General features: G+C 38.5%; 2 protein-coding genes and 1 pseudogene across 3 annotated transcripts in view; 2 read left to right on the forward strand and 1 right to left on the reverse strand.

Moving 5' to 3' along the window:
* LOC145503133 (uncharacterized) overlaps window positions 1-26035 on the reverse strand; it is a 403728-nt gene that overhangs the window by 263687 nt on the left and 114006 nt on the right. The window lies entirely within an intron of this gene.
* Window positions 1-26035, forward strand: part of LOC145503103 (zincore component SEPHS1-like) — a 162596-nt pseudogene that overhangs the window by 110930 nt on the left and 25631 nt on the right. The gene's annotated exons all lie outside the window — the stretch shown is intronic.
* On the forward strand, window positions 4490-24828 carry LOC145460695 (uncharacterized). Its single transcript, XM_081445581.1, has 13 exons — window positions 4490-5356; window positions 5470-5645; window positions 7112-7332; window positions 8211-8368; window positions 8973-9061; window positions 11244-11484; window positions 15429-15854; window positions 16908-16991; window positions 17708-18145; window positions 18986-19177; window positions 20439-22004; window positions 22314-22435; window positions 22677-24828. Exons 1-13 carry the CDS (start codon window positions 5030-5032, stop codon window positions 23605-23607), a joined length of 4971 nt encoding a protein of 1656 aa, XP_081301707.1. The 5' UTR covers window positions 4490-5029; the 3' UTR covers window positions 23608-24828.

Consider the following 26035-nt stretch of genomic DNA (forward strand, 5'->3'; position numbering starts at 1 on the left):
CTCCGCATTAACGCGGTATGGTACCCTCAATATGGACCAAAAAGTTTGTTTAAATATGGTGAAGAAAGATCAATTGTGTGCTATTGCACTTAAGAAGAGAAATTAAATTTCTAGAGTTTTACTCAAAATGGTTGCTATGGAAACCAGCCACAGCCTTTTGAAGTAGTGTTTTATAGTATTGACGCCAACACTTCCTACTCTTTTACAAAACGAGAATTGACTGTCAAATAAGCATATCATGTAAGTTTCTGTTTTGTTCTGTGATATGAATCTAAGTTTTGACAGTTAACTCATTTTCAGTGCCTTCTACAGCTTTATTTGGAAATAACCTTATTTTTTACCACACCCAGTGGACAAATCATCTCATGTCACGTGACAGACCTTAAAATGTTACGATTTTTTTGGTTTATATCATCACGACACTATTGGTCTTTGATGAGCCCAAGTTTCAGAAATTCTACTTAAAACCTTGCAAAGTAGAAATGTTGGCGCGAAGTCAGTCGGTACAAAAGTAAACTTTTGAGAAAAATGCACTTTAAGTTTCTTACACGAAGTATTAAGCGTTTAACGAGCCGCAAATAGTGGGGGGGGGGTGCAGATTGGATCTCGGGGGAGGGGGTGCAATGGTTGTTCTATTTTGTAAAAAGTTACCGCAGTTGTGGGAAATATTCCTTGTCATAAGGGAAATGAATGAGCCTGTGATGGCAATTTGAGGCAAAGCTTTTCACAAATAATTATACCAATCGAATTTTGCATATCTTAACAGTTTTTTCTAAATAGTTTCGTTCATATGAGTTAAAAATAATCTATATGTTTGGTCACGTTCTTATAGTAAACAGTCGTTGCTATGGCCGTTGCAACGTGAAAAAACTTATACCACTGTGTACTTTCCTTAAATTTCACACTCATCTGGAAGGAAATTCTGCAAGATCGTTTCAAAATGTTTTTGACAAGTCCTCAAGGGTCTTAAGTCTTGTATTTCCAAGAAATTGAATTTTTCATGAACATCGCCATATTTTAGGGTACCATACCTCCTTAATTCCAGGTCGTAACAGGGTCGTAAAGCCGAGGGTAAAATTCAGTTGGCCAACGGAATTTTACCCTCGGGGATGGCACGGTGCAGTGAGGTGTGTGGGTTATTTAACCGCGGGTTACTGCGAGAGCCCAGTTAAAATCTCATAGTACTCTTTGTTGGTTGGCTTCGCTTGATGGACTTTTAGTTCTCTGTAAATGAGTTCCTTGATTAGGATGGAAAGCGACGTCTTACAGTTGCTTTGTTGCCTTCCCTGTACAGTGAATAGCAACCTCGTCATTTTGCTTAAATTTTCTTTCATTTAACCCGATTTTAAGACTTACCTCAGTTTGGGTGGTGGGTTATATTTCACCCACTGTTTAACCCGAGGTTAACCGTAACCTACTGACTTCAAACAACAGAATTAACACGGGTTCCCTGGGGTTAACTGGTTACCAGTACCCCTATGCACGTGTCCTCAAGCAAAGCATAACGGTACCTGGTGACAGTGGAAAAAAACAACTTAGTTTTCTTTTAGGTTGATTTTCGTTGAAGAGAATATGTTCTATTCTATTTATTTCAGTTAAAATAAGAACCCTAAACTTTTGTTTAAAGAGAAGTCCCATCCGTCCTCACTGCATTCTCTCTGAAAACGCATGAAATAATTTTCGTCCACACAACGTTGGAGAAATTCACTGGAAATTTGAAAACGCAACAATCACCGGTCATTTTGGATTTGCGCTTCAGGAAAACTCAGGCAGGGAAAACAAATGATTATCGTGATGTCAACGTTTACGAAAAGCTCCGTTTTCAAATTGTTTTCCTTCCAAACTAAAACGCAAAGCCGACGTTTTAAAATTCCTCAGCTCCGGTTTGAAGAGCGTTTCCGAAAAGTTCGGTTTTGGTGAGGGATTAGTGTGGAGGGTAGGCTTAACCGCAGCAATAAAGTTCGGTTTTGGTGAGGGATTAGTGTGGAGGGTAGGCTTAACCCTAGCAATAAAGCTGCGTTTTCAAATTTCTCAGACGTAGAGTGGACGGGGTCTTAAACCCCGACCACGCTAATGCGTTTTCGAAACGAAAACGCATAAGTTTTGATGCTTTTTTAGCTATCGTCCATTATGAAACACCCAAGAATGCTGATGAAATGGGAAGCTTTTGAAAACGGTTTCGAAAATGGAATCTTTTGAAAACGCATCGCTTTGCATGAAAACGCTCAGTTTTCATTGTGGACAGATGATAAAAACGGCTTTTGGCTTTTCGAAAAGGTGACGAAAAAAGCGTCATATCATTTGTTCTCTTGCTTCCATCAGCGTTTTGGGGCGTTTTACTGTGGACGATAGGCGAAAACTAATCAATAAGTATCCCTTTTCGAATGAAAACGCATCAGTGTGGACAGATTAAAACAAAACGAAAACGCTATTGTGAGCGAAAATATTTTGCTTCGTTTTCGTTGAAACGAAAACAAATACCAGTTTAAAAACGAATTAGTGTGGCCTTAGTTTTGTTTTTAGTTTTATTACAGTTTTATTTAAACCCGAGATTTAAAAGAAAATAACTATCGTTTTTTTGCGAATGACATTTGTCCGGCGGCCACCATACTTGTCGTGTATGACACAATACACACCTGTATAGGAGAATGGCGAAATGTTTTGTCGCAAATATAGGATTGAGCATTAATTTGCTCGCCCATAAGTGTGCATGGGTAATTTATAATGATAATGGACCTGAATGGACGAGTTCAACTCAAATCACGATGTACTATAATTTATACATGCAAACCAGGAAAGTGAACACAAAATTAGGAGTGTTGTCAGACTGGTCCGAGCGTTTTTCGCAGGAGCGCAGATGCTTTTTCTTCAGCTTAGCTTTCGGATAACTGAATTGCATGCAGGTTAGGTAGCGGAGCACCTCATTTATTTCGTTATTGACCTTGATATACCTGCAAAAATATTTGAGAGGGTCCTGGAAAATCGGATGTGTATCGAATATCTTGCAGAAATTGATTAACATCATCCAATCAAACTCTTAAGGCAATTTTAAAGTGTCCAATCATTTCACCATTATTCATTCAATTCACCACTCACCCAAACGCAAGAATCACGAGATCAGAACAGTGTCACAGCTGATCAGGGAAGGCACACGGAAATGTCACGCAATGTACATCAACTGGCTATATTTAATTAGTATATTCTCAGCTCCGACTATTGCATTTCTAGCTCTCTGATTGGCTCAAAAACTCCGACTATGAGCCATTAGTCGGAGTTTTACCTTATATGGAAAACAGTGCGCCAAGTTTAAAAATTTTCCGCTCTGTAAAATTGTTGAAATAAAAATCGGCGGCAAAAACCCGATTAAGAATATACTAAAACAATTATTCCATTCGACCTTGTTGGATATGAAGTGATCATAACCAACTCGCGCTACGCGCTCGTTGGTTATTTATCACTTCATATCCAACGCGGTTTCATGGAATAATTGTTAAATAGTCGATTACGTACGATGAATTACGCCAGGTACTAGTTTCCGGTTCCACGCAATAGCTCGCACGTGTACATGTACTTTGAAATATCGTGAAAAAAGTTGTTAACGAAATAACTTAAAGTGGTCTACGCAGGGGACACTTTGGATGCAATATTACAAATTTTTGCTTCAAGTATAAATTAGCGTAAGACCCTTACAGTTCACGACTATTCCCGAGATCAGATATTTAGAACGGAGACGATGTTTCCCAATCTATAGCTGTATTCAGAATATTTAAGAACAATTATAAAATATAGGCGCGTTTCTGTAACAATGTGCGATTATTGCATATTCTCTGACGACCCTCTCGGACCTGCCAATGCAACATTTTACTTCGGTGACAAAGTAGCCTTAGAAACGACCGTGGCAAATAGAGAAATTAAACCAAACGTATCCGAGTCAAACGAAATAATAGAAAACATCAAATAACACGTGCGCAGCCAATAAGAATGAAAGGGAGGCTCGTAATAACTATATTTGCTACATTTCATATTCCAACGCGACCTTGCGGTTGGCCGCTGACAAGTCACATGTGTGACATATGGCAGGTTTAGGGTAAACACAGTTTTCATCGTGAAACTGCTTTTAGGACTTTTAGGGTTATTCTTCTTATGTTCTTCTGGTTTGGTCTCGAAATTTCTGAAATATTTAACCTAATTTTAAATGGAGACAAAGACTGTATTAAAGGCATTTTCCGCACAAGGCTTTCGCATTTCCCAAACAAATATGAAGCCTGCACAAAAAGCTACTCACAGAGATACTTAGTTATATTGTTCACAGTTTCGTAACAAAGCTAAGAAAACACAAAGGATTTGACGTTGCCCCTCGCCAAGGAATAGTCATGGGACCATATTTACAACCGGTTTTTCCTGTAGTAAACGCGAAGTGCCATGCGCAAATTTGCGTGTCATAGCAACAAACGATGGCTGACCGGTTTGATCGTGTCCTGCGAAAAGAAACTCCTCACGGCCTCCCCCAGAGTAGAAACGTTCATGCGCCATTGAATGGCCGTTGAGTCCACTTTTCTTGCTACCGTGTTTACCTGTACTCTTCGGTTTAGTAACAGCCATTTCATAGTTCTTAGTGACTTTTCATAGTGTTTAAGGTGGTTTTCGAAAGCAAAGAATTTGAAGAGTCTGACCCCAGTTCCTTTTCTTGCTCAGAGACTCATCCTAATCGATTAGGAGCTTAGAGAAAATCGAGCGCAAGGAAGGCAGGGGATGTGATTTGGCCGTGTTGTTTACAGCAATGGACGGCACTTTCATTCTCTTTGTTGGCCTGACCTAGCGTTTGTTATTACACCAACCTATAAGAAGACAGCCATTTACGTGGTTGAGACGGGAAACAGTGAAACTTTTCCAGGATGTGACTTGTAGTGAGCGGAGCAATGGAATTCTTGAAGTACTCCGTTTATTGTTGTGTTGCGCCAATGTATTGGACTACCTATCCGCTTTGAATGTTTCGTTCTTGATTTCTTCTAACGTTCAATTCAACGTTATGGAGAGTCAAGCGGATGAATCTCCGAAAGAAGAACCCACAAAGCCACAGAAACACGTACAATTTGAGCTTAGTAATGTAACTGAGGATGAATCAAAATTTATTGAACCTTATGTACCTTTGGTCGATGGACCTCAAAAAGTTACAAGCAAAGGAGAAAACCGCGAGAAAACTGTAGGACTAGAGGCAGATGAGAAAGCAGTTGGAGTTAGTCCAGACGGTCGGTTCCTAAAATTTGACATTGAAGTTGGTAGAGGTTCGTTCAAAACAGTTTACAAAGGTTTGGATACAGAAACAGGGGTAGCTGTGGCATGGTGCGAACTTCAGGTTAGCAGCTCTTGAAATTTGCTCATTTCACTATTGCTCTGTAGTTAACTTTTCAAGGAAAAGCTAAGAGTGATCATTACTAACTTAATGTTGTACATTTTTCCTTTTTTAAGGATAAATATTCAAAGGCCGAGCGAGCGAGGTTCAAAGAAGAAGCCGAAATGCTGAAGCAATTACAACACCCGAATATCGTGAAATTCCACGACTCGTGGGAAACAAGAATTGCGAACAAAGATAAGAAAAGGGTTATTTTAGTGACGGAGCTGATGACTTCAGGAACACTGAAGACGTAAGTAGCAAGTTTAGGCTAAAAGATCGGTCGCCATTTTCTTGCCACGAATTCACATGAGTTGTGGATCTAAGATTTGCATGAGAAGGAGGCAGGAAATTTAACGATGTGACGAAACTGTCTTGCCATGTCTGTAAATTTTGAATGAATAGACAAACAAAGGCACGTTGTTTTACTTGTACTGACTCAAAGTTAGTTCAAAATTCTAAAATTCTCTTATTTAAGTGAAAGCTATGTAGTTTGGACCGCTTTAATATTTCCTGACTTTGCGCTCTTCGTTGTTGTTTCCGGGGTTGTTCTATGCGTTTGTCACTGTTTCTTGGAAGGATCTACAGTTCTTTCGATCAGTAGTTGCGTTAGTGAATTTTTAATAGTTTCCTTTGCAGCGAATTTTTCTGAAATATGTTTTTCTAGATTAAGTTTTATTGTTTTCTCTTGTGCCAGAAAAAAAAACTTAGGTGGCAAGCTTCATGGAGCTATTGAGTCCAGCAGCGAAGAATCGTTGTGTTATCTAACAAATAGGATTCACAACATGCTTCTTTCACTGGCAATTTAAGTCTGATATGTTCATTGCAAGGAATATGTTCTTGTAACCCACTTTAGTCCGTAATTTAATGGTGTTGCGGCTCTTCTCTAGTTTGCGTCATCGTTGTGATTCTTGTTTTATTTTTCCCTTCCACCGAATTGGGTATTTCTTTTAGTGTCAGTGGTACTTACCAAAACACAGCAGGCTTAAGCATTTGTGGCTTCGGAGTTGCTATAAGTTAAATGGTATCTTTGATATTCATTTTACCACAATAATGCCGTTTTTTAAAGGCATTTGCACATGGCAAATCATCACAACTTACCCTAGACTAATCGTCTATGGCGCAGCATTTCGGTGGTACCTTCGTACCTCAAAAATACAGGGAATAGAATATTGCACAAAGTATATTGATGCAGTTCAATGTTGTTAGAGTGACTAGAAAAAACTTACTATCATTACACTTATTGATGAAAATTTGTATTAGCCGTTTGTTCTTCTCATCTGTTACAAAATCTAGTTTTATTTTGCCTTGCCAAATCATAAGATACTGGAGAAACAGTTGTTGCAGCTCCCACATTTTTTCCTTTTCTGCTTTCTTACAGTTAATTTAATTTCAGTGGGGTCAGTCATGAATTTATTCTTCCATGATATGAATATTTGGGACAGGCAGGGATCATGAGGGCAGGGATGTATACCATTTAATGTAATGCTAAAATTATTTGATGCAAATATTAAGTTACTGTGAAAGGTTTATATACTTTTTTGATTGTCCTCAAGAAAGCGTCCACATCTATATTTAGAAATACTTAAATATGCATCTGAGTGGACATGCACATTTGTTATTATTTATGTAGAGATACTCATAACTTATGTGTGCACTTCTTGTCTCTGAAATATATAGTTCTCCGATTTTTAATTATTCGCTTCTGGAAATCAACAGATATCTGAAGCGCTTTAAGGGAGTGAAGGAGAAAATCCTAAAAAGTTGGTGTCGGCAGATTCTCAAAGGCTTACTCTTTCTTCATACAAGGACTCCTCCTATCATTCATCGCGACCTCAAGTGCGACAATATTTTTATCAATGGCACAACTGGCCTGGTAAAAATTGGAGATTTGGGGCTTGCAACTCTAAAGAAATCCTCCTTTGCTAAGAGTGTAATAGGTAAGAGACAGCCTTTCCAGATAATATTATCTGGCAACTCCATCCTAATTTTATAGTGGTCACCTACATGTTAGTATATGGGTAGTTACAGACAAATAATTTACTTTCCATGAGGAATGACCACTGCCAAAATAAAATTTACAGTAACTGGAAACCTTGGAAGATTATAGCAGTATAGAGCGGTTTTCAATTGAGTGTTGTAAAACTAAAATCAAACCAATTACTCACCAATTAGACTACCCGTACTCTACTCAGCCTATCTCAAACCATAGTAAAACCAAAACCAAAACCAAAGTAATTGCCTGATTACTTTGACACTCAATTTAAAACTGCTCTAAGTTACATGTTATGTTATAAATATAAGTTATAAGTATAATTTATATCTTACTGAAGAAGGGTTAAGCCTGAAACACTTGTGATTTTTCATAAGATGACACTTTTTTACATTTTTCTACATTGTCAGTCTTCTATTTATTATTTGCTTTTGAATTTTAATATCCATCTTAAGTATCATGCATCAACCAGGGAGAACAATTTATTTGTTATTGTTCATCCTAAACATTTATAAGTTATATGTGACACATCACAGTCATTAAATCAGTCACTTTCATCAAACCTAGCTGTTGAACACTAGTGCTATTACGAATACCAAATGATGGTACTGAGGGTGTCTGCTATAACATCTAAAACCTATGGGCTGGGAACCACACTTTTTAGCTTGGTTGGTAAAATCCATCTTTGAGAAATTTTCTTTTGGCCTTGATATGTGCACATTATATATTTAGTTTAACTGAAATTGAAATTGCTCTGTGTCAAAGATTTTTAAGCTGGTTAGTTCAGCCATTTTGGTTTGAAACTAACATCTTACATCTGATCAGGTACTCCTGAGTTTATGGCTCCAGAAATGTATGAAGAGCATTATGATGAGTCTGTTGATGTCTATGCTTTTGGGATGTGCATGCTGGAGATGACTACACTGGAGTATCCCTATATGGAGTGTCAAAACCCTGCCCAGATCTATCGGAGAGTTGTCAGTGTAAGTTAATGGTTCTCCCAGTTCCTGAATGAAAGTAACCAAATTTGCCCTAATTAGAAGCCTTTGCTTTGGGTAAAACATTTTATGCATTGCTTATGGAGCATCTTATTTAAAAGAACTTATGAAAAGAGTATGATTTGCCACCAAATATATGAACTTTTTGAAAGACACGGTTCTTAGTGAACTTAATGAATGGAACAACTTCGAAGATGTATATCAGTCTACGTTTTGTTTCCATGCAATTAACTCATTAAGCTAATTAAACAGAAGAAAAACAAAAAGTGCATATGTCCACATACTATTTTCCGGGTTTTCAGCATCCATCCTATAATGTATTTACAGTGGCCTGGCTGACTACCAAGCATGGAAATTTAAAGTCACCACTTACTTAATCCAATCCAGTCTTTTTGGTGACCCCACTGGTCACAACATTGAGCACAGTAGAGGTTAACCCTGTTATGGACTTCCATATTACATTCCATGAAGAGAGAACTTGTGGAAATACTCCTGTTAGATTTATGCTGCTGGAACCTAGATTAGCTTAACCCTGAGCTGCAGACTTCGCTTCCTTAACTTAAGTTAAATGATAATTTGTGATAAACAGGGTATCAAGCCAGAGTGTTTGGATAAAGTTGGTTCAAAGGAAATTAGACAGATCATTGAAGGCTGCACAAAAGCCAAGATTGATGAGAGGTATTTATCAAGGTTTATATCCTGGCTTACATTTATGTCCAAGGTCATATAATTGTCAAGTGGGGTTCTGACTTACATAAGACTTACATAAAGGTGGCTTGGTTTGAGATGTTCACCTTTGCAATTGAATGCCATCAGTGGTTATTCTCTGCCTGAATTCAGAAACAAGTGTTATCCAAGGAACAGTTTTTCGTGAAGAAAATTTGAACTCTGTAAACTGAACTTGATCCTGTGTTGACAAGTAGCATGGCCCATGAATGGGCAGACACTTTATGTCCGAAGTTTGAAACTCGTGTTGATGATCTTTATTGCTACATTTTGTCTGTTAGCCACTCTATCTAGGAAATTCTAGCTGTGAATTGGGTGCATGCTCATAAGCGCAGCTAAACATTGTGTTTGCGAAGAGTTTTGAAATATTCCGATGTAAACGTTAAGTCTTTAAAAATCGTTGTACTCATAACTCTGCAACAAAATAAGAGTTGCTCTGGTTAAACAAAAAGACTGTGAAGAGAAGCGATTGTCGCCTAAATGTGTGTGTTACTTTGTTTTCATTAATTTCGCGGGAAGTTCATGGAAGTATTTAAAATTCATAATTAGCGGCGCAATTCTGACTATGTTAAGGGCCAACATGTAACAAATCACAAACAAATTCATCATTTTAGCTGTTTTTAGTTGTTAGCTGTTGTGTGGTGTCTTTCAGTTTCTGAGCACTGAAAATAGCTGATGAAAACAAAAGTACATGATCACACACTTTCAGCAGATTTCACATTTTTCAGATTTCAAGCTTTCAGATTTCACATATGACAATGGAACATTTCTATCAAGCCATAAAAAAATAATACTCTGCTCTTCATAAAAATCTAAACCCTGTTACAAACATGAAACAGAGGTTTTCTGTCACGAAAAACTAATCTCTTGGAAGGTTTCACTGATGAAAGTAATTCAAGATCAGAGGCAGATTTTGGTCACATGCTCAGCAACAAGTTCATGTTTTTCAGTAACTCATAGTTTATTTGTTATGCAGAAATGGTATTTAAGCCCTCTATCTTGTTTTAACCAATTATCTACTGTTTCTCGTGATTGTGGCGACAAAAACTGCGCATAAATCTGCTCATATTGCTAGAAACTCTGAGAGGAAGCGTCTCAAATATTCTGTCGCATACTTCTCAATTTCGGTGTCTGTTTTCAGTTATAACTTTCCTTGAAGGAGTTGAACGGTCTGAGTTTTCACAGATGATTTTGGTTAGTTACACTGGCAGACGGAGAAATGTTTCAATGTGCTTGTCACAAAATACTAAAATGTTCTGCAATACTTCGCCTTGTGACTAAGGAAGCCCAAAGCATTTGAAATCAGCTGGCTTCTAGATTCTAATTAGTGGCCTATCTTTCTGCTCTGTGTTTATTTTGATCTGATATAGTTCTACTGTCAGTTATCAATTCAATGCTGAGTAAGTTTCAAAATTTCACACTACATAGTCGACGGGAAAGAGGTGAAGATCAAAAGCATATTAATTAACAAAAACGTGAACTTGGTATGTTGAGTTGTACAAATTTTGACAGTATGTAAATTCAAGTTGTTTATTTGTTGAAGTACTTATTTTTTCCTTGATGTAGAGGAATATGAGCGAAGATTGAAATCAAGTCACATTTCAAGTGAAGCAAAACTTTCCAATCACATCCATATTCAATTCAGCTCGAAGTGTCCTTTGATTTGTTTTAGAATGTGTACAAAAGAAAACAAATTGGAGGTGACAAAATGAATAACAATTTAGGCGTTTCTATTTATGCTGATGAAAATGCACCAACACATTGCTGAGTTTCAAACATGTTTGATGGTTCGCATATCTCTGAGCTGTACTGTACGGGAAGCATTTGTTTTCTTTCTCACAATGCCTTTTTCTGTAGCCGTTCTATCAATGTCACACAGCTTTAAGTGTGGTACATTCTCCTAAAATTCAGTGTGGCTAATAGTATATTGTTTCTACGTGTTTGAAGAAACAAACATGCAAAGTCAGGCCTGCCATGTCAATATACATTGTACCTTGTAAGGTTTCTGTGTATGCAGCAGCTCTGTACATGTACATCTACCCATAACACCTTTCAGTCCAGCAACATTAACTGAAATAATATCTGTTGGTGACATGTAAATGCACATGGTTGTAAGTTGAGTAATATTTTTCAGATACACTATCAAAGTTATATTGAACCACCCATTCTTTCAAGAAGACTGTGGAGTGAAGGTCAATCTAGTTGAGGCAGAGCCAGGAGTTGACAGTGACACCATAGGGCCTGTTGATACAGTCAAGCTGTTACTTCAACTTGAGGACCCTAAGAAGCGCAAAGATAAACATAAAGAGAATGAGGCAATCCAGTTTGATTTTAACTTGGGCACTGACCAGCCTGAGAAAGTCACGCTAGAACTGGTAAGTAAACCTTGTGAAGCCCAAAAGATTGTAATAATTCATAGTTTGTTGTACAGCTGAAACAGGTAGGTGTTCACTGTGACATGCATTCCAGGCAAAAGTGGAACTTTGTATTTTATTTTTTGGTATTTAACCCTCTTTCAATCAGCTTTCCACTAAAGTGGAAAAAGAAAACAATTTTCAGTTTGACTGGTATACATGTGTATTCTCCTTTAGTATTATTTTGTCATCACTGACAGTTATTTCAATTCAAAGGTTGTTTTTGCCACTTGAAGATTGCCAAGTGAGTTGACTTTAGAGGTATCAGAAAGCCAAAATGGCTTATTTTTTCAGTGTGTAAATTGCAAAACTACAGCAGACATCTTTCTAAACTAGAATTTAATTTTTAACAAAACTTAACAGTGGAACAGAGAATTAACAGAAGTTGAACAACAGGCTTTGAAAGGAAGGAGGGACTTAATAGTTAGACTCATCCCAAAAGGACTTGAAAGTGGAGTAGAATGTGCTCTGAATGTGCAAAACTTGAAATTTTGCATTGACTCCAGTTAAACAGAGGTACGTGAATGTGAATATGAATATTTGTTCAACTAGGACTTTCAGTGATGTGTTTTGTCACAATGTTGGTTCTGAGCTGTGATAATAGTTATCAAAAATTTTGACCGTACAGTATTGCTTATCTGTTCAGTGGGTTAAAACAGACGGAGAGCTTGAACGCATAATTAAATAACGTAATGACCTTCAGGGCATTCTAAGGAAGCTATTGTAATGGAAGGCTCAAGCATTAAGCCTAAAGGTATCAGTAACTATCTTTGCAAAGTTTTAAGGCTCTGAAATCTCTAAGATTAGTATCCGTAGATGTTTGAAAGAACAGGGAAAGTGAAGAGCAAACTGTCCTTTACAATTCTTATGGATGGATTTCCATGAAATTATCAGCACCCTGTTACTGAAATGCTAATGGTATTTTGTTTCCTTCATGGGCAGTGGATTATTATTGTTATTTTCCTAATACCAGAAAAGAGTTAAAAAGTAGACATAGAATGTACCGCACAAACATTTTTATTAACTGCGGGCAAGCATGGCTCTTAAATTGGGAAACTTTCACTTTTGCTGTTGAATACTGGCAGAAATAAACATTTTGAGAGCTGTTGTGGATATGATATTACTTTAAAAGACATGTTTGTTCATGCTTGAAAATATTGTCAGCAGTTTGGTGGATTCCAACGGTGGAGAATGTTGGACTCTGGATTTATGCACACTGCTTCTGCCATCCCAAATGAGCCCAGTATAGCGTAGGCTGGCTGTACATCGCTTTACTATGCCTTAAGCCTGTAACAATTATAATATCTTTCTCCATGGCAGAAGATGACCCTTTGTGAAATTGCAGCAACATTTTTCTATTTACGGCAATTCCACAAATACTGCAAAATTTCTTTAGTTCACCTGCAACTTCGTAGTCTGCTCTCCTTTTATCACGGCCACTCCAGACTTGGCAGAGTAGTGATGTCAATGGCTTCTCATTGACCAACCTCCATCAGCTATGATGTTAACTGCTGGTATGTCCTCATCTGTTTCACCTGCAGCCACTCTAAGCTATTTTTCCTCTTTTCCTGCTTAGATCATGTTGACATTGTGACTTTTTTCCATACAATTCAGATCTGTTGTTTGTTTTTTGAAACAGTTCTTTAGTCTGGTGGTGCAATGTCAAGAACAGAGAGGATCTTGTCCATATTAGTAATATGTCCACCAGTGGAGGCCAATTAAACCCTAGACAGCTGCAAAGTTTATCTTGTATCACACTCAACCTATTAGACCTTCTGATTTGGGTCAAGTTTCCACGTTCCTGAACTGGATAACATCCCTTCCACTCAACTTTGTTTGTCCATGCAAGACTCCCATCACAGAGACAAATTGACTCATGGTCAAGGGTACTTTTGAGCGATTTACCAAGGTGGCATATGTTGAAAATCCTGTTCACTTTTAAATTTGGAAACTGGAAGTGTTTTCTTCTGGTTCACTGAACTAGGCTTGTTAATTTCACTTGAGAACCCTTCACTTTTAGAATTAAATTTTGTTGCACTCATGCGTCTTGGCACTACTTTTTTCACCCTCTGCATTTGGAGTTTTCCAGTCTGGCGATACTTTCCTTTCGGACCTTGTATATGGAATACTCTGGTTTGCATAAATCTAAATGTTTCCATCAGCTCCAGCTTAAAATTCTCATTAGCAAGTAAAGGAAAGGTAATGTATTTTATCACAAGTGAAGATATGAGTTTTTTGGGGTTAGATATCAAAAAGTTCTGCTTTTGTTTTTAACAAATAAATATAGGCTTCTGGCATTTACAAAAACAGTTAACCTGGGGATCAATGGCTATTGTATTAATGAAATGCACAACAAGTTTGTGCCAAACAATTTGAATTACTTGGGAGAATATTTTAAGGGCTCTTTGCATGAATATTTCATGTGTTGTTGGTATTTTTGTCGCACTTTGTGCATAGTCTTTACATAAATGGATACTGGTGAGTACATAACCTGTCCAGTCCCCCACCCCACTTATTGATATTATTAGTACATAACCTTATTGGTATTGTTTGTGCAGAGATGTCATGTTTTTTTTTGTATTTCAGTTATGACATAACATAGTTTTTCAGTAAGACAATATAGCAGTGCAGAGTAGCACTGAGATGATCTTTTTTTACTGAAGTGCATAGCATTACTTGTTGTTTCTTGTTTGTAATATGTCAACAAAGCTGAACAGAAAATATGAACCTTACCTAATTAAACTCAGTTAGTTGTCAAGGTGTTGATTTAAGAGAACCACTTAATTTAGAGCAATTCACCAAAATGGAACAAGAAGGTAGTTTTGCACCTACATCTTGAGCAGAGTCACAAAGGCAAAACTGTGATCAGTCGGTACGCATCTGTTTCCTGTACGCTTTCATTCATACCATAGTTGGTTGTAGTCATGGCTTACCAAACAGTCTAGAAAAGGAAGTTTTCCATTGTCTTTGTTTTCTTTGGTAAACTGGATGTGGTCGTTCTGTTCATTAAGGTGTTTGTGAATAGTGCCATTTTTGCCTTTGTGACTCTGCCTAATGCTTAACCTACAGTACAAACTACTTTCAACGACTGATGCTGGAAAGCTAATACAAGTTAACATAGAGCAAACACCTCTTAACAGATGACTTATTCACAACATAGATGAAACTGAAAAATGGACTACTCACAGACCCACTTAATTTGACTAACAATAGACGGATCAAAACTTACCAGAACCCACCAATGACTGCTGATGAAATTTACACGAGTCTTACAGCCAATACCATCATGGCTAAACTGACCAATCACTTTCAACTGAGCACACTTACAACACCATCGATTGACAAACACTATTCACTTGACTCTGAAGATGACTTCCGCTCAGAACTACCCTCACCTGGACGATCACACAAGACCAACTACTGATACTCCTGGGTTCAAACCATTTACTATGTATCAATCTCAGCTAATCAGTATTTTGTGTCCAAAATTTGGATGCACCAAGTCAAAATTCAAAGTGGTGCAGGTAGGCTCTTCCCCTTTTCTCTCCTTTCAGTTGCCATGCAAAGAGCCTTCTTGCAGGCTAGTCAGGCCCTACAGAGGGGATTTTGACCACAAATTCTTCTTAAAAGTCAAATGCCCCACATATGCCTGGGGTACCCAGCTTGGGCTTAACATTGACATTTCCATAAACACTAAATACTAGTAGGTATCCTGGCTATTGTAGAGAGGTGGCAGTTAATAATGTTTCAACTGTCATTTTTATTGGATGGCTGTCTTGAGTGGCTTTCTCGCTTTTATTTAGTTCATTGAGTACGTAAATGTACAAAATTTGTGGTTCATATGTAAATCAGAACTTGCGGTATGTACTTTTATATTTGTATATTAAAATTATGTGCTTTGCCAGGTTCGACAAGGGTTTATTTATGATGAGGACCAAAAGGCAGTTACAAAGTCAATCAGGGACCGCATTGCTCAAGTAATGCTGAACCGGCGTAATGCCAAACGTGAAGCCTCTGGTGAGGACAAAAAAGAAAAGGAGAAGCAGGATATTGATGAGCAGGTCACTAAAACAGAAGGAGAGGACAGTGATAAAGAACAGCAGTCGGCTGAATTAGATAAGGAGAAAGATGACCAGGAAGAGATGGAGTACAGTGAAGAGCCTGAATCATCAACTGCAATTGCAATAAACATCCAGAACAGTTTCAGTGGTGGAAGGCGCATTATTGATCCTCTGATGCAAAGGTTGGAGGGAATTGCAGAATATGGAGGCAGTCCACATGCCACAATTGATGAGAGTACAGTTCCAGCTCCCCAGGATACTGCTGAAAAGGTTTGGGTTGTTTGAATTTCCTGAATTACCTAAATTATTATTAAGAGTTTCCTGCATTGATCAGGTAAGAGTTTTCTGTGTTGAGTGATTTTAATCTGATACCCAGATTGTTTCTTAATCAGTCTTTGGAAGGAACTAGGACTCATGTTGATGTGACATATAGTAACAAACTGTCGATTGCCGATAAATATGTTTTAAACTAACTTGCTTTCAGAACTTGCAAAATGCAAACCCTGAGTTGAATGCATTTCTGAAAGGCTTTCAGTCTATTTTAGTGGAGCTCCTGCATGCCACAGGTGCATGAGCAGAGCTCCATTGCTTAGCAAAATTTGGTAACCCATTGATGAAAAAATTTTGGTTGCCACGTGATTGTCTGTTCATACATATGTGTGTACGTCTGTCTGTACATCCGTTCGCACCCTTCATGTAAATCAATGTGAAATGACGCTTCGCAACAACCTAGTTCTCAAGGCTTTTCCCTTAGAAATTAGAAGGGGTGGGTTTACAGCATACATTTTTTATATTGGGCATCCATGTTATGTTCAATTGACAGCTGTCAAAACAAGATATCCACTGACCATTATCTCGTGATAATATTGCAGGTTCATGGTTAGAGCTCATCGGGGTTACATGTTTTTTTTTAAGTTGACCAATGCTCAGGTACAGGTTTTTGATTGGATCGCAGGTTCAAGCCAGGTTAACTTATTGTAATCAGGAGCTCTGCTTTTAGGCTTGGCTAAATCTATATATTAGACCTTTCCTGGGTGCCTGGCTGATTGTGTTGCTGAAAATAAATAACATTGTCAAAGGCCAAACCCTAATCAAAGGGGCTGCTCTTCTTTTGACAAAGGCATTTATGTTAATGAATGAATGAATGAATGACTTTATTAACAAAACTAATTGGGGACACTATTTACACAATAAAATTGATTACTTTTAGTAGTAACTAATAACTTTGTGCTTATTTTACAAACCCTTTCACTCATTGACAGGCAATAGTTCAATACTATGTTAGCAAAATTGTAACATAAACTGCTTCTTGTTCCTTAACAGAAAGTAGACAGTGTAGTAGAGGAAAAGCATCAAGACATGCTACCTGGAACAGAGCCTAGTACAAACATTACAGTATCTCCACAGGTATGTACTCAGAAGTGTCTTTGCTTGTTTTACTTTAGCAATACATGAAAGTATTTGATTCAAGTGAGAGCATATGTTTATTAAGTAGACCTTATTTTGTGAACAAAATAGTACTCAATGGAGAATATTTGCTGATGAATTTCTGGAATGGCATATTTTGAGATGACTGACCAATGACAAAATCAGTGAGCAGAAGTGCTCATGGAATGTTAAGACCATCTAAATTTAGTCCTGAAATGCTGCTGAAATTTTCTTTAATTGATCTCTCTGAAGAAAATACTACAAACTGGAATTTTTGGCTAGATCCCAGTACCTAGTCAGTTGCCGATCGTGTGAACAGCTGAAAAGGATTCACTGATTCTGTAAACATTGTAAAGTGAGCAGAGCATAACTTTATGACCAAAATTTTCTGACTCTCAGAAGTAATGAAATTTCATGAGGCCCAATCTGAAATGATACATCGCCCAGTATTGATGTAATATGAATATTCTTGTCAACAAGTTTTAAATTGTTTACCTTGCATTGTACGTGCCATTTTTCTCAAAACAGTTCTGATGGATAAGCCTGTTTATGGTAACTTTTTTCCTTCCGTAAGTAACGACATCTCCCTGCAAGTAACGACAGGAAAAGGCTGCCAAATCAAAAGTAATGTTGGTAGTTACTTTTCTGAACTTTACACCACTTACATGTGTGATTTAAATTTGCACCCTTTTTAGGAGGTAGAACCTTTGCCTTCATCAGCTCTCACTACCCCTACTGAAACAACATTCAGCACTGCTATCACTGAAACTGCCTCTGTATCCTCGGGTTATGTCTCGAGTGCTTCATCCTTGTCATCAGTCTCTTCTGTAGTACCGTCAATAAACGAGGTTACATCCTTGGGATCTGCTGGATCCCCCACTTGTGGAAGCCAGAGCTCTACAACTAATGTCACCTTGGTACCTGCCCCAACAGCATCCTCAGAGAAAAAGGACGGCAAAGGAGCTGTTAAAACAGGAAAGAAGGAACGACTACCCAGAATTCAGTTGAAAAGAATCGAGGGTTCTCCAGAGGGACCAGTGGTTGAGTGTAGTTTTGACACCTACAAGAATAACAGGATAACGTTTAAATTTGGCATTGATGATGATGAGCCAGATGAAGTTTCTGCAAACATGGTAAGTCACTTGATTAAGATTCACAAAGAGTGAATTGAATATGACTGAAGGATTTACTATAGGATTATGGGATTATATTATTGGTCATGCTACAGTTTCCAGCACTTTTCCAACAGCTATACTTTGACGGATGAACACTACCACTGTTTATCATTAAAGGCTAAAGATTAACGACTGTCTGGCACTGACTACCACTGTTTATTATTATTATCAAGTGATACTACAATATTGGTGTCACATATATACACATAAACGACAGGTAAAATGTGAATGACATTGTCGAAGACTGTAGTTCAGGCAGTTGAAAGCTTGTAATTTTTAATCCTTTCAGCCAGAGATCGTTTTAATTTTCTACCCAAATATTGTAAGATATGCATTTCAATGACAAGAAGCTGCAAGACATTTTGTGAATCATCCAGCCAGAAGCATTTCCAATATTGGAATGACAGCTCTCCAAATACATCTGATGGCAAAGCCGTGTTTGTTGCCAGACAGTCATTAATCTTTAGCCTTTCATCAAATGCTTTTCTTGTTTTGTATAGTTAATCATGTCTAACTAGAGGATTTACCCTACTAGCACTACTACTAGCAATTATTTGAAAATATTCTCCCAAAAATGCACGAGCCTTTTAGGTGAGTGCAATTTGAAAGATTTTTCAAGTATCTCGAGTACTGTAAATCCTTAATTGCTGGAGCTATCATACGATTACTAACTTGTTGCTTGTATGACTAAAAAAAATTATGAATGTGCATGTGTTCATGCGCATTGCAAGTTAATTTTTATTTGCCCAGCAGTGATTGAGCTTCTTGTTTACTTACATTTTTTTTACTTACTAATAGATGGAAGCAGGCCATTTGCAAGAGTGTAACAAACCGCTGTTTGAAGATCAGCTTCGTCGAATAATAGCTGAAGCCAAGGAAAGAGTACTTAAGGCCAAAAGCCATCCTGGAGCGGAGAGCACAGGTGAAAGAGCAGTGCTGGAAACCCAGATCTCATCAGAAAGCCTTAGTGTAGGGGCCTCATCACAACAGGTAATGTGTACGGGTTTTTTATTGGCTTGATTGTCATAGGCTAAAGTTCAGTGGAATACCAATTTTTTCGAACCTCTAAGGGAAACGAAAATTTGTTCGCAAAATCGAAGAGTTCGAGAAATCGGAGGTAAACTTGCAGTGTTTGACTGAGAAGAGATAACAACTTTTGGTTCAAGTTATGGTGTGTTTCGAAAACGTGAGAGTTTGCGAAATTGTGATTCCACTGTATATACCTTTAGAGGTGTCTCCAGTCCTAAACATTTAACACCCTATGTTTCCTTCAATATTTACTTGATTTCCATAGAGTTTTGTTTTACCTTGTTTTTGGCAATGGCAGTTGTAAGCTATTTTTGGGCCTTGAATGAAAATACACACATAAAACGCTTCAAACTGCTAAGATTATGTCTTGTCAACTTCTGTCCCTTCATATTCTGTAAGGGGTAAAGGCCCAGCTGACTATTAAGGGAACTGCAGGGGGCGAGGACCTGTGTGACTATTGTATCGGTGCTGTAAATTGCACCCTGCACTATCTGAGATTGTCTCACTAGTTTGCCTATAGGACAGTCCATACCCCAGGAGAACAGATGTGGCCTTCAATGAGGTCCAAAAGATACTAATGAATTTTGTCCTGATCGATTGTTAAACACTAGTTCTTCATGTTAACACAAGGGGATTTAAACCCATGACTTGTGCGATACGAGTGCAGTAACTGAACTATGAAGCGGACTGGGAGCTGGTTACTTTGCGAATTCATAATTTACCCGTAAATGGTTAAGAATGCAAGTGAATATGCGAAAGATCATAGATTTGAACTGCGGAGAAAAATATAACGACATGAATGATCGTGTATTTTTCGTGTAAGAAAAGGGACATCAAATCAACCAATGTTGGTATTGGTCCGTTTTCTTTCAAGTGGCACGGTTCCAGAGGTCACTTTGAAAATCAGCACTGACTCAGAGTCCTTTTAATGATCAATTCGCAAATTGTACTCAGTGAATGATCTTAAATAGCGGTATACACTTTTCCCATGTCTGCTTTTTTAGTGAACATAGTCAACATACCCGGGATAGCATCTGATAAAAGAGAACGATTCTAGCCTGCAGTGACGAGTACACTTTGCCATAGATTGTTATCATTGATGACCTTCTATCTATACCCAAATTACTGAGCAGGTGTTACGGATAATGCTTAAAACAACGTGTAAAACGTTTAATGTTTACTGTTTGAACTAAATACTCAGGACTTTCTTTTGATTTTCTAGTCACTGGAGAGCCCTCATCCAAGAGAGATCCCTTTCTTTATGGATAGTCCTGCAGCTTCCAGCAAAGTGGAGGTAGCCTCACCTCAACCCGAAAATGAACTCCCTGTTTCCGAAATATCACAGCCGGATGAAAAGCAGTCAACCTTGACGGTATCTGAACAAAAGGTCGAATCTCCTGAGCAGCCTCCTGATGTAGTATCTCTGGCACAACAGGCATCATTGCCCGCAAAGGCAGAAGAAAAAGCCAAACAGCCAGTTGTGTTGAATCCTGTGCCTCACCAGCAAGTTCAGCAACCTCAAGAAAACAAGCCCGTTTCTACTGCAGAAGGGAACACAAATATGGGTAAAGATTCTGCGAGTTTTGAGGCCGAACTAAAAACTGGTCAGGATCTTGTCCAAGAGATGGGTTTAATGGAGCCACTACCACTGACGCCAAAACCAGTATCTGAAGAAACAAGTTCACAAACTGCTGCTAATTCAGCCACTCAGAGTGACAGAATTGAGACAGCACACTCGCCTGTTAGCATGTTGCAGTCTGTAATACCTCCTCCAGGAGCCACTAAAAAACGCTTTACTGTTAGGAAAGTTGACGATCCTGTTTTAAACGTTGTGCCATCATCAGAAAGCAAATTAGAGAACAATGAACCTGAACCACCGTCATTCGTGAACACAAGTAGCAATACAGACCAAAACTCTGAATGTGAACACATTCCAAGAAAACCTGAATCAGAATCTCAGCAGGAACTATCTGATGACGCGGCGGTATTGCATGCTCATTTGGAAAGAGAAGAACAATTATGTCTCACGCAGCAGGTGGCTGGTGATACTAGCAGTTCGAAACAAAATTGTCATGCCGACAAATCAGACATTGGGCAATCGTCATCTGCTTTGCACGAAGGTGAACAATGGGAAAAAACTTCAAAAGCGGATGTTAATTGCCTACAAATCATACGTACATCGAGCACTTATAGACCACCAACTCCAACATATGCTTTTCGTCCTGTTGACAATTCCAGTTCGGAGGATCAAGCTTTACTGCGGAACACTGTAAAATTTGAATCTCAGATATCAGGAGAGGAACTTAATCCAGGCAAGCCTAAAGTTGAATCTGTTTTATCATCAGACGATGAGCTGCCAGTGAGTGCTCCCGCTGAGAAGGAAGGAGTATCATCCTTTGTGAATGAATTTGTTCAGGGAAGATTCATTGTATCTGCGTCTTCTGACAGGCCTGACACACCGTCTTCCGAGAGTTCAGACCAAGCTAAACATCCGTTACAACCTGTGGAAATAACCCTTCATGATGTAACAACTGCTGCTGGTATGGGATCGAATTCATCATTGACACCCAGCTCGTCAATGGAAAGCCTAAACTCCGTTGGCTCTCAGCCAGGTTTGCAGTATGTACATGCGTTTTCCAGCTCACCTCAGACCATTCTCCCCGAGGGACAAAGTTCAAATAATCTAGTTACAGGGTCTAATAAAGATCAAGTAAGAAAGAACAGTGGGCCAAATGATTTGCTCAATGATATTAGTAGACAGTCACTTGGAAAGCAGGAAGGAGATCAGGTATGAATGCTGTTTTTGTTGTACCTAACCCCTCCGTGCTATCGCTAACAGCATGGCTGCCTTAATCCCCCGGCGAGCTGCATATTTTGTGAACTTTCTATTCCTGCAATCCGACATCCTGAACTGGAGTTCAGCACTACGCTTCCTGAAGCCAGAGATGCAACTTTTTCTGGGGGGCTTCGGAAAAAAGATATATTTATATATTATTTTAAAAAAAAAAGAAAGATAAGAAAGGGTTTGCACTTGTGAAATATGAGGCGTGTTTTATACCTGACAGAAGTTAATATTTTCTGTTTCAATTCTCAACAGAAGAAACTAGTTCAGAAAACAAAATCCTTGCAGCAGTCCCAAACAGGCTTCGAACAGATACTGCAGATCTCATTGGATTTATCTTCTGAAGAAGAGGATGAATTGAAGAAACTCCGTGCAAGGTACGGAAGTATCTGTTTAAAAAGGACTAAATATCATGGGGTCATTAATACGGCAGAATGCTAAAGATGCCGACCCGCCAAGTTTACACATTTGACATCTACAATGTATGCCCGCGATCTAACTTAAAACTCTTAGCAGTATTCAAAAGTCATCTTAACCAATTTATTTCGACAAGTGGGGAGCACACTTGATCTTAGTATTTTACCTCCTGACTCAATTGTCTTTTTTTTCTTTTGACAGACAACGTAAAGAAAAAGATGAGCTGGAGAAAAAGCACGAAAAGGAATTGTCAACATTCAAGAAGAAAGTTGAAAACAGGAAACTGCGTCAACACAACCAACGGTCACAACAACAGCAACAACAATTAAAAGATGCGTTTCAGGCTCAGATGAAGAAAGAAAAGTTGAAGGAACAACAGCAGGGTATGGTACAACGACACAAGAGCAGCATTGAAGAGCCGGTAGTAGAGCCCACAGACCATTCTAAGATCAATGGATACAGCCCTGAAACGTTGTCAACCAACTTGAGCGTTTCTAAAAAGTCTTTCTCTGGAATCGATAAAGAAATCGAACAGTTAGCTCAATTTGAAAGCAAGACGAAGAAGAAGCCCCCGTCATCTGCAGTACCAGGACAAGTGTCGGCTGGAAAAATGGAGCCAAAGTTAAGTCTTAATCAGATTAAGGTGAACCAGCTTCAACGGGAACGTGTGGTACCCACTGAAGTGCCTCCAGGACAAACTGTTACAACCCCTGGGTCCACAAGAAGTGGGTCCCAGGTGGCGTCTCAAACAACGGTCTCCCAGCAACCTCTAGGCTCTTTTTCTGGACCAAGAAATACCAGTTATTCTAATTTACAGGGGCCCCAGGGTGTCCAGGTGCCTGCGACTAGTTATAGCGGTGCAGTCGTCAATGGACCATGGCCCAGTGGCCCTGATAACGTACAATGGGCTCCAAGCATGGAAGATCCTCAGTGGCATCCTGTTGCAGAGCCCCAGCCGCCATGGCCGGCGGGGACGGAGGGCACTGCCTGGCCAGTAACAGTTAATTCTGGGTCAAACTCTAGTGGACAGTATGTTGTGAGAATGTCACAGCCGTTTGTTCCTGCTGCAAATGTGGCAGGTCAGCCTTATGTGGTGCAAACTGTGCCACATCAGCAAATGCCCCATCGGTAGTATTTGGGTATTTCAGATTATTTTGTTCGTGTTGAATTAAGATGAAAAAAAGCAAGAAGTGCTCTTGAATTTTATATTAAGAGAGAAATTGATTACAAGCCCATGCCACCATGGTTTTGCATGCTTTTACCGTACGGTAAAGAAATAATACGACCCACTGGGCTAACTCGGAAAGAAACGGGCAAATAAAACATGGCTTGTAAGCCTTAAGCCGATCGGCATGCAAAACTAGGCAGTAAATCAAGAGTGCTTCATATTCGCACACAACTAGACAATTGAAAAGGAAATGTAATTTATATGTTGCACAAACTTGTAATGTACTGAAGCTTGGTATATTTTTGTTAGTTCTCAAGGCATCAGAGGGCCTACCCACTGGGGTCGGCAATAGCCATATTATTTTTACTTTACCTATACAGAAATAAGATGACATTAGAATTGAAAAAAAAAAATACTGGATAAAGCATATTTGTAAGCATTGGTACATTGATTGTGGAGCGGATGCATCATTTGAAAGAACATTTTGCAAAGAATATTTTGAAGTAATTTCGGTTTTTTTTTTTTTTGTTCTTTAAAGAATTTGTATTGAAGCGTTGTGTACTAATTCTGTGTTTGAGGTGACTTGGCGAATGTTTTTCCTTGATCAAGTATACTGACAAAATGGTATCTGTCTTTGCAGTTACTTCTGAACATAAACTTAGCCATGTGAGCTCAGCAATAGGAAAAGTAACGGAAAGCAGTTTTGTTTTATGCCCACAGTTCTTCCTTAGAAAGGGCACTTTTGAAAACCCTAACGGACCCCGTTATGCAGAAGTTCTTAAATGAATATATCCAACCTATCTTATAGCCAAGCAATATCTAGAACATGAACATTTCTATTGTACTACCAGAAGGCTTTGTATAATTGCTGTGGCAACTGTTTCTGTAGGCTTCAGTGATGCACTGTATCACGAAAAAAGGAAAAGTAAAATGCTACATTGTAATTATCAGTAGCCCCCTTGAAAACTTAAGTTTCTAGATTGGAGGAAAAGAGGTGTTCATTACATTTGCTGATATAGCGAAGGCCTTGAAATCATTGTACGTGTGCTTTAGGTAGAGAATAAGTCGTTCATATGTTCACTCTGGGTTCTTTTTGGCGCATACCAGAATTTTGTAGTCTTTCCAGGGACGATTTTGACTCGGCTTCGTCTTTCATTTGAATAAAATTGAATCATTCTTCCATAAGCGTATGCTGTTTTGTTGTTAGAAGTTAAGGCCAAAGTAGTACGTGCGACATATTCTTCCACTTGTAATGCAGCAGTTTAAGAGCCACTGCCCACAAATATGGACCAAACACCGGCACAAGTCGAAAAATCGATTTTGCTCATTTTTTACCCATAGATTGGCCCTAGCCAGAGAATAAACGGACCATAGTTAGTTTCTGGTAATACAGCTTTTTTTGGAAGAAATTTGGGAAAAACGATTTCGCCCCGATTAAGCTCAAAATCTACTTCCAGTTATGCTGAATTTTCTGAAAATTTAATTGCTTCGCGCGTCGCACAACAGCTACTTGAGAATCTTTCAATGGTTATTATATTCAGCTCAGGTCTTCATGGTATGACTGAGTGAGAAATAAAATAAATCGAGGTTTCGTTTGAGCCCAAAACGAGATCGAACAGAAACGCAAAATATTACAATGTGTTGCAAACGAATTATAGCACTAAAATATCACCATATTTTTCTATGGGCTATAACTTTAAATGCCACAAAAACACTTTCTACGGGTTAACTATACACCCACCTGTTTGAAAATCAAAAAACATCTCAGGGCAAATGGTTTTAAGTCACCCGCCTTGGCCTGTGCCTTTCATAAATTTTCCCCTGAACCGCCGTGGGAATGTAAACAATTGCGTGACGCGGGCGGTCACCCTGAATATACAATTCGTTTCCAACAAACTGCAGATAGCTATCTTTGAACATTTGGATGGAAAAAAAAAAAAAAAAGAACATAATGGACAACTTTTAACTTTAATAATTTGAAAGGCCTCGCTTTAGAAATTTCGTTAATTAAAAACGCCAATTAAGAGCGATTCACTTGGAGCTCGGGTGTAACCGCTATGTCATTTTAAGCTGTTCTTTCTTTGATCATTTTAATTACAAGAACGAGTTCTAGAAAGAAAATCGTTCAAATTTCATTTGTCAAGCGTAATAACAAGTTGATGTTGTTGGTTTGTAGCCTTACGTGATCTGAAGGAACACTACAGTGATTAAATTTGCATTTGTTGATTTCGACGGATCGATTCTCGGTTAAGATGATTTCCGCAGAACATTCGAGCAATAATGGCAAAAATTAAGTTACCAAAAAACCCAATAGCATGGTTATATTTTGAACACAGTAAAGAAGAACTTATTGAGACTAAAGCTCTCAAGCTGACCCCGCGAGAGAAAATTG

This window comes from Orbicella franksi, chromosome 11 (genome assembly GCF_964199315.1).
Source record: "Orbicella franksi chromosome 11, jaOrbFran1.1, whole genome shotgun sequence".
In the NCBI taxonomy this organism is placed as follows: Eukaryota; Metazoa; Cnidaria; class Anthozoa; order Scleractinia; family Merulinidae; genus Orbicella; species Orbicella franksi.

Bases quoted from the DNA above. Each gene is read 5' to 3' on its own strand.
- LOC145460695 (XM_081445581.1), top strand. From the start codon at position 5,030: ATGGAGAGTCAAGCGGATGAATCTCCGAAAGAAGAACCCACAAAGCCA. The intron at 5,646-7,111 runs GTAAGTAGCAAG...GGAAATCAACAG, and splicing joins ACTTCAGGAACACTGAAGAC to ATATCTGAAGCGCTTTAAGG. The intron at 15,855-16,907 runs GTTTGGGTTGTT...GTTCCTTAACAG, and splicing joins CCCAGGATACTGCTGAAAAG to AAAGTAGACAGTGTAGTAGA.